Source organism: Punica granatum, chromosome 1 (genome assembly GCF_007655135.1).
Source record: "Punica granatum isolate Tunisia-2019 chromosome 1, ASM765513v2, whole genome shotgun sequence".
Taxonomy (NCBI): Eukaryota; Viridiplantae; Streptophyta; class Magnoliopsida; order Myrtales; family Lythraceae; genus Punica; species Punica granatum.
Window position 1 is genome coordinate 22,499,547 of NC_045127.1, and position 9,135 is coordinate 22,508,681.

The 9,135-nt window shown below is 36.1% G+C and overlaps 2 protein-coding genes across 2 annotated transcripts; one reads left to right on the forward strand and one right to left on the reverse strand.

Annotated features, from left to right (window-relative positions):
- The first annotated feature begins 620 nt into the window (after positions 1–620).
- LOC116204444 (secreted RxLR effector protein 161-like) lies at positions 621–1,313 on the forward strand. Its single transcript, XM_031536532.1, has one exon. It carries the CDS (start codon positions 621–623, stop codon positions 1,311–1,313), a length of 693 nt encoding a protein of 230 aa, XP_031392392.1.
- A 4,714-nt stretch (positions 1,314–6,027) lies between these two features.
- On the reverse strand, positions 6,028–6,688 carry LOC116204451 (TMV resistance protein N-like). Its single transcript, XM_031536545.1, has 2 exons — positions 6,155–6,688; positions 6,028–6,042 (listed from the first exon to the last, which is right to left on the reverse strand). The coding sequence occupies exons 1-2, from the start codon at positions 6,686–6,688 to the stop codon at positions 6,028–6,030; spliced, it is 549 nt and encodes a 182-aa protein (XP_031392405.1).
- Between the last annotated feature and the right edge of the window lie 2,447 nt (positions 6,689–9,135).

Below are 9,135 nucleotides of genomic sequence, written 5' to 3' on the forward strand. Positions count from 1 at the left end.
CGGGGAGTCGACTATGAGGAGACTTTCTCGCCTGTAGCCATGCTGAAGTCTATCAGAATAATGCTAGCAGTTGCTGCGCACTATGTTTATGAGGTTTGGCAGATGGATGTCAAGACCGCCTTCCTCAACGGATACATTGAGGAAGAAATCTAAGGATAAGTCCAAGGTGTGCAAGCTTAAGAGATCCATTTATGGTCTTAAGCAGGCTTCGAGGAGCTGGAATCGACGTTTTGATGAGGCCGTAAAGTCCTTTGGCTTCATCAAAAACGACGATGAACCATGTGTGTATAAGAAGGCTAGTGGCAGCATGATTGCCTTACTTGTATTATACGTGGATGACATTCTGCTGATAGGTAATGATATTGGTATGCTTACTTCTATAAAGGTCTGGTTGTCTAATATTTTCTCCATGAAAGATTTGGGAGAAGCGACCTATATTCTGGGTATTTGGATATATAAAGATAGACCGAAAAGATTGATAGGTCTATCCCAAGCCCTGTATCTGGATAAGGTGTTGAAGAGGTTCAACATGCAGGATTCCAAAAGAGGATTGCTCCCTGTGAGACACGGTATCCATCTCTCTAAAGCGATGTCTCCCAAGACTCCAGAGGAGAGAAAAGATGGCACAGGTGCCTTATGCTTCGGCTATAGGTAGCCTTATGTATGCTATGCTGTGTACAAGGCCGGATATCGCGTATGCTGTTAGTGTGACTAGCAGGTATCAATCCAACCCAGGACTTGATCATTGGACTGCTGTCAAGAACATCCTTAAATACTTGAGAAGAACTAAGGATATGGTTCTGGTATATGGAGAATGTGAGTTGAGACTAGACAGGTTTACAGATTCTGATTTTCAATCAGATGTGGATGATAGAAAGTCTATCTCCGGTTATATATTCACCTGTAATGGAGATGCAGTTAGCTGGAAGAGTTCTAAGCAAGAGACGACTGCAGATTCCACTACAGAGGCTGAGTATATTGCTGCATCTGATGCAGCGAAGGAGGCAGTTTGGATTCGGAAGTTTGTGACTGAACTCGGTATTGTTCCCTCCATATCATCACCAGTAGAGTTGTACTATGATAATACTGGAGCGATTGCTCAGGCAAAGGAACCAAGGTCACATCAGAAGTCCAAACACATTGAGAGGAGATATCATATTATCAGGGAGATTATCAGGAGAGGCGATGTAGCTGTGCAAAAAGTAGCTTCAGGAGATAATGTCGCTGATCCACTCACGAAGGCCATGACGCAGCAGCAGCTAGAGAAACATCTTGAGAAGATGGGTCTTAGATACTGTACTGAGTGGTTCTAGTGCAAGTGGGAGATTGTTAGTGATATGCCCTAGACCTTGATTTATGTATTTGGATAATTCCTTTTATGGCAATAAAGTTTATTATATTATTCGTATATTGTCTATGTTTATTAGAATAAAGTCCTTAAGATATTTTGAATACTTCATTCTTAAGAGTTAAGAATATGAGTGACGAAATAATTCGGTAAGAATATCTTTAAACTGTTCACGATCGTAGGAGACTTAACTGGATATTATTTCTCCAGATAGATCGTCACCTCTATCTGTTTCCATGATTAGTATACAAATACTAATGAAGATGGAGTAGTGAATCTCATACTATTTGATAATTGTTATCATGATAGATATGTGGATACTTATATGATAAGTAGTCGAACGTGACGTGCAGATAATATTCATACGGTAATTTACTAATGTTAATGAATGTTATCTGGATCGTATTAGTGCATATAGTCCTTAGACCTAAGATGGAACACTATCTCAAGTATAGGTAATTAGGATTTGCTACTGCTAATGTATTTGTGCTTAGCGTGAGTATTCGGCAGATAGTGGTCCTAATTAGTTATACTTGGAGTTCGGTGTCTGATCAAGACGAGATTCACTAACCTGAGTAAACAGGGAAAATGTCATATGGATATGAGTTTTATTCTGGATCGAGAAATCCTCGGCCGAGGTAGATAGACTTGAATAGAAAGGAGTTTCTGTTCAAGTGCTACGGATCTAAGAATGAAATTAGAGAGTCCATATGATCGGCTATAGAGTTTGGCATTTACCGTAGCTCTAGCTAGATTTGGATCTTGTAGTGAAAGGATTCAGTGCATGGTATATACGATCAGAGGTTCATTAGAATGTTTCAATTATACATCCGTCATCTTTTGGATTGTCACAATATGCTGCTAGGTGTCACTCGAGAACTTTGGGAACCAAGGGCATTTTGAGAATTATGCTTTCGGTTACGGAAAGAGTTTCTGGTAGTATCAAATGAGTTGATACTATAATCCTATTGCCATTTGATGATGAACCTAATTAGTCACACACATTGAACGTGTCTAAACCGAGAAAAGAATTAATTCTAATTAAGGAAGTTAATTAGAAATTAATTATCGAATAAGGTTTGCAATGTGGTTGCGAGGGTGCTAGCACAACCTGAAGCCGAGTTCAATATCAAGGATAAATCTAATTAAGGAAATACAATAGTTTCCTTATTTGGAGAGTTTCTATAAATAGATCGTCTATTTATGGAAACTCGTGTCAATGACTTATTTAATCTTTCTTTCTAACTATAAGGGCCAGTCATTGGATGACTTAAATTGTGAGGACTCATTTGTGATTTATTAATTAATTCTGATTAATCCCTAGGGTAAGAATATATATAGATATGTTCTTACGGTTAACCCTAGAGGTTAATTAATCGAAAACCCTAATATTAGAAAGAGAGGAAGAGGAGAGACGGCTGAACAGTTGTTGTCGTGAACTCCCAAGGCTGATTGGAGTTCTTCTCGGATCTGATTCGGAGTTTCGGTGTTGTCCTTGGCATCCTTCAAGAGATCCTTTCATTGTGTGACGATTCCGTTCGAGATCGGAGACTTAGATCGGAGTGTACGGGTCGAGAGGAGTCTAATCTCGGTGGAGATGTGCTCGTGAGGACGAGCTAGAGGCCGGACACTTGGACGGCTAATTTGATCGACTCGAATTAATAAGGTTAGTGAAAAGTTCGTAACTTTTCTTATGGATTCATTATGTGATGTTATCTATTCGTTTAGAAGACGATTCCTATGTCAAGATGTGATCTTGAAGTTTTTGATTAAACGAGCACACGATAAAAATTTGATTTTTACCGTAATTAAACTTTCCGCTGCTCGGTTTTCTAACGGAAACTTCACTAAATAAGGGAACACTGGGGGAAATCAGCACGTGATCGATAAAGCCATATGATTGCAAGATGCAAGAACGCAGTAGTTAGCCAATCATAACTGCAATCTTCTAGCTAGCTAGTCTTCATGCCAAATTGATCATGTGCCAAGGAAAAGATCTAATGCAAGCGACCTGGATCAATTTCGATATCTGACTATAATTTTTGGCCCGAGTAGGCATTATAATGGAAGAGCTACATTCTTAAAAATCTGACCTTCGATTCTTGACGGTATCGTTTGTACATTTTTGAGTTATCACAGTTGAAGATGCACTTGTGCTTGAGGTCTTTCATCAGCTTGGATCGCGTCTCTCTCTTTCTCAAGGAATGGCAATATGAAATATCTAAATATAGCAAGTGTTCCAATTTGCCAAGGCCCGGAATCTCAGTTAGACATGGACACCATTAAATATGGAGAGACACTAGATTATTCAGATGTGAGATGTAAGGCAAACGACCAAGCCACTGACAGTCCCTTACCGTTAGATCTCTCAAACATTTATAACCCGTTTGGTTTTAGGGTTGATTTTTAAAATTTTAACTTTAACTTTAACTCAACTCACTATACAATAAAAGTCAACAATACAATTATTACTTTTTCAGTTTTTTAAATTTTTTTAATCATTCAATTCAATTTTTAATACTAAATTCTCTCAACTATTCATTACTTTTTCACACTTTTTTTTCATAATTCAACAATACAATCATTACAACCCAATTAAAATCAAAACTCAACTCTACTTAACTCTAAAACCAAGCACACCATTAGAAAGAGGTAGCCCAAGCATGATCTTTGAGAAGATAGATACTAAGACCGCATTGTCTACAGACTGCAGATCTTTGATCCCAGCTCCAAGTCTTCTAAGAGCCCAATCATTCGAGTACTTTAGGACTTGTAAAATGTATAAATTCTTCAAGCTGGAAAGATTCGGCATATGAATATCATTCCAAGATCCATCTCCTCTAAATTAGCAGGAAACTGCGGGACAACCTTCAATTTTGGGCAATCTAGCAGAAGCTTCTTGAGCTGAGATAAGGAACCAAATTCAGTCGGTATTGTAGTGATAGACCAAAGTTGTAACTCTAGCTTGGTCAGACTGTGTAAGCCCATGATCCCATCTAAGTAGAGATGGCCTTCCACCCTCATGTTTGTTAATTTCACCAGTTTTGAGAGACACCGGCCTTCATTCCAGGAGTTGGATCGGAGATGTACAAGGTCAAACTTGGCGGGAGATTGGGTAGATCTTTGAGCTTAGAACAACGATTTGGTTTGAGAGTTTGGAGATGAGAGAGCTGAATGATAGAGGAGGTAAGTTGACATATTCTGGCCCATGAGAGATCCATGCATTTCAAAGGGGATAGGCCCAACATTTCCATGGGAAGACCTTTCGAAAGATCAGCTGATTGTGCATCCAACTTTTTGAGCTTCCTCAATGCGCCAAATGATTTGGGTAGTTCTCTCAACTTTTTGCAATTTTTCAAATAAATCTCTTCTAGACTCTACAGGCATCCGATAGAGTCAGGCAACTCTTTTATCGCCGTCCCGGATATATCTAGTCTAACTAATGACTTTAGTCCCCACAATGAGTCAGGAAGTTGCTTTAGCACTTTACAACTGTGTAGAAATAGCTACTTCAGATTTTTCCAAGCTTCCAATTGATTGGGGCAGCTCAAAAATACTCGTGCCCTTCAGATCCAATTCAACCAGTAATTTCAACTCCCCAGGTGAATCGGGAAGCTCCTTTATCCCAGTACAACCTGATAACCGTAAGTACTGAAGTTTCTTCAGTCCTCCAAATCCAGAAGGCAATTCATGCAGTCCTAAATATGAGAGATCCAATGATACTAATGATGTTTGTGCCTTTCAGGTCCAACTCTACCAGTGAGCTTAGTGCACCGAGTGACTCAGTAAGATTCCCCCAGTTCTAAATTGTTTAGTTTGACGCACTTGAGCTTCACTAGATTATGGATGGATTTCGGAAAGTTGAGAGGTCCAAATCTCGTTTTGTTATGATCACCTCAGTCAAGTTTTCTAGGAGACTGAATTCTTCTGGTAATCCGCAAAGATAATCAGTTATCACACTACTCAAGGTTCAACTACCTTAGGCACTTTAGATTGCCTATGGAGCTATCAATAGCAATCAAGCAGTAGCAGCCTTTAAGAACCAATCTTTCCAGAGCCATACCCTTAGGAAAACTGGGTGTATTTTATAAGTTCTCAGCTTCCTTGAGGTTAAGAACTTTCAAGTTCTTTGCATTCTGTAAATGAACAAAGAACAATGAGCTGTCACTAATTCTGTGAACAAAATCAATATTGTTGCCAATTCTAGAAAGGTACTTGATATCTTGCATTAATATTTTCAAGAAAATAGATCAACATACCAAGTAAATGGTATGTATATTCATAATATGGGAAAAGTTTAACATGTAACAAGATGACAAAGAGCCACCATATTGGATATCATACTTGCAATTCGCTCCATCCTTCCCACTTTTCGTTAACATCACTAGAGGATAAGTCAAGAATGACTAAATTTGTTGAAACAAGACGGCACTCATTAGAAGTGGATGGATTATTGCCAGAACATGGCTGCTAACAAAGCCATCTTAAATTTGGAGTGCGATGTTTGAGGTCTTACTGAAGTATCACCCATCCTAAGTCGAGAAATCTCAAATTTGTTAAGCTTCCGATCTACTCCAATGTCAAATGGACGGGTTTATGGAATCCTTCCAAATGGTATTTCAGCTGGATTCCTTCGGGAATCTCATTTTCCAACTTAAAAGTAAAGTAACATTGGCCAATTATGCAGAGATTGTCTGCCAAAAAAAGAACTAAAACAACGATAATGATGGACTAACAGCCCCCCAAATCCCATAGAAACAAAAACATTGAAAGTGCTCCTAAGAATTTATATCTATTACTAACTACCTTTTTGCTCTTTACAACTTGCGTAGCTTCCTTCCTACTACACTTTTTGGGATCATTAAGAATGTCCTCGCAAACAATATCCCTACCAAGGTCCTTGAGCTGATCATGCATCCATATTTGGTCATTGTCTAAAATCTTTACCAAGGACCTAGAACATAAAACTGCAAGCGCCCAGCGTGGGCAATATTCACAGGCATCCCACATGTAAATTGGATTTGTTTTCTCAGTGCCAATGAAGAAGCATGCTATGTCAAGAAATATTTGCTTTTGATCACTCTTTAAGTTGTCATAACTTATCCTCAGCCTATCATTCACTGCATCGAAAGGTATCTTTGCTGACCTCTTTATGATGTCTTTCCATACCTGAGGATCCTTGTACTTGTGGAGAAGTGATCCAATCACTACAAGAGCCAGAGGAACTCCATCAGTTGCAGAGACAACCTCTACAGAAAGTTCTCTAAAAGCCTGAGAAGGAGATTCATTCTCGAACGCATAGCTACTGAAAAGTTGAAGTGCATCATCAGGATTTAGCATCCCCGTCTCTAGATGCCAAATGTCATCTCTGTGGAATTTTTCTTTTCCAATTGCCAACAGGTCTATGTTCCACGTTATGATAACTATCCTGCTTCCTAAATCTAACCATGTAAACTTTCCTGCGAGCTTCTCGATTTGCTCCTTTTTTTTTAAGAACAATAAGAACTTTTTTTTTTACGAAAGCTCTTCTCAATCCTCTCATGTAAATCCAATCATCTTGCCGACTTAGGGTCAGGGCTATTTAGAAGCCTTTCTTGCAGATAGTTAATACCATGATGCACTGCCATCTATTGCACATTCTCAAGGAAGGCACTACAATCAAAACTAGTTGATATTTTGTTGAAAATAAACTTAGCAAGAGTCGTCTTGCCAATGCCACCCATTCCATGGATTCCAATATACCGCACGCCATCATTAGATTGAATGCCCAACAAGTTCATTGCAGACTCTAATTGACCGTTTATTCCCACCAAAGGATCAATATCGTATCTTTTCGTTGGTTTCAGCTTAACCATACCTCTTCAACAAATGCCTTGCAAAACTTCATGTACCTGCCATAAATTTATCATTGATCAACCATTTCTACATGATAATATATTAGCAAAGCATCACCATTTTTGTGCAAATAAACTAAAAGAGAACCATGATGTTCTGCTCAAGACTGTCTTCCAGTGCATTTGGGACTCCCAAAATTATAAAGTAACTAGTTGATACACGCTTGTTACGTTAACTTCTTGTCAATTTTTGTATGATGGAAGATAAATAATTGACACATATAACGTACAAATGAATATAAATAGAAAGAAAAGATATGTTCAAAACATTTATTTGACCAAGTAGACATAATAAATAGTATAAGTTGATACCCGCTCGTTACGCGGCTTTTCTTTATCAATTTTTATATTACAAACATAGATAATTAACACATATGGCAATATACAAATGAATATGGATAGAACAATGACATTAAAACTATATACTCTATTGAATGTACATAAAAAAAAACATATTGTGAATAAGAGTTAAAGAATTAGAAATCATAATGATGACAAATAAGTACGTATAATAGTTTTATGGAAATGAAAAAAAATCTATGTAGTAAAAGATAATAAAATTGTAATATATATAAAAGAGGGTACACACAAAGAGCAGGTGATATCAAGTAGAGGCTATAATATAGGGAAAACGACATTGATTAGTAAAAATATGGCATATAATGTAAATTTTGGTGTTCCAATTTATAGGATACTAGTTTTTTTTAGGGGTTTTTACCCCAAATGGCCCATGGTTTACCCGTTTTGTTAAATATATCATATACTTTTTTTGTCAGATATATCCCATGGTTTACTATTTGCATCAAATCTATCCCGGCGTTATTTTTTTCGTCGACATCTAACAGTCATGCTGACGTGGCACGTGGAGAGATAGTGGGCCCCACTTGTCACGTGGGCGCCACATCAGCACGGCCGTTAGATGTCGATGGAAAAGATAACGGTGGGATAGATTTGAAGCAAAATGTAAACCATGAGATATAACTGACAAAAAAAAAGTATATGATAAATTTGACAAAACGCGTAAACCATAGGCCATTTTAAGTAAAAACTCATTTTTTTACCAGTATGTTGCATGGGGCTTTCACTATATATATAATTATATTTACCTATGCAAACTTTAATTTTTTTTACATAAATTTTTAAAAATTAATATAGAATTAGTATATTAGTATATAATACCTAATAATTTTATCTAAATATCTTAAGGAATTGTAATCAACTTATATATATTACTACTATATTAACAAAGAAGTAGTGAAGTAGCTTTTTCAAAATTATTAGTTCTCCATTTCGAAATTAGTTTGCCAAGTTTTGAGGCTAATTTTGTAGTTATCTTAAGTTTTGAGGATATATTAAAATTTAGATTTCACGTCCAAACATATTGATGCATATATATTTAAATTATGAAGTATTTTAATTTATAAATTCTTAATTTTTTTCATTTATTATTAATTTAGTCTTGTTTAGTCTTAATTATATATATTTTATATATATTAAAATTATTAAGTATTTTTATTTATAAACTCTTAATTTTTATGCATTTACTATTAATTTAGTACTATTTAATCCTAATTATATATACTTATAATTATGCCACTATTTATTACACTGTATTCAACTCAATGTATGTATATATATATATAACACATTTACCTATCAATCCCTATGATATTGCAATATTTACCTTTAAGAATCTAATAATTGTCGAATAGTCAAATTTATATACATACGTTAAAATTATTAAGTATTTTTATTTATAAACTCTTTAATTTTTATGCATTTGTAATTACTTTAGTACTATTTATCTTAATTATACTTATTTACAATTATGCTACTATTTAGTACACTGTATTAAACTTAATATATATATATATATATATAATAGATTTACCT

Coding starts and splice junctions, on each gene's coding strand:
- LOC116204444 (XM_031536532.1), top strand. CDS start 621: ATGGCACAGGTGCCTTATGCTTCGGCTATAGGTAGCCTTATGTATGCT.
- LOC116204451 (XM_031536545.1), bottom strand. CDS start 6,688: ATGCTAAATCCTGATGATGCACTTCAACTTTTCAGTAGCTATGCGTTC.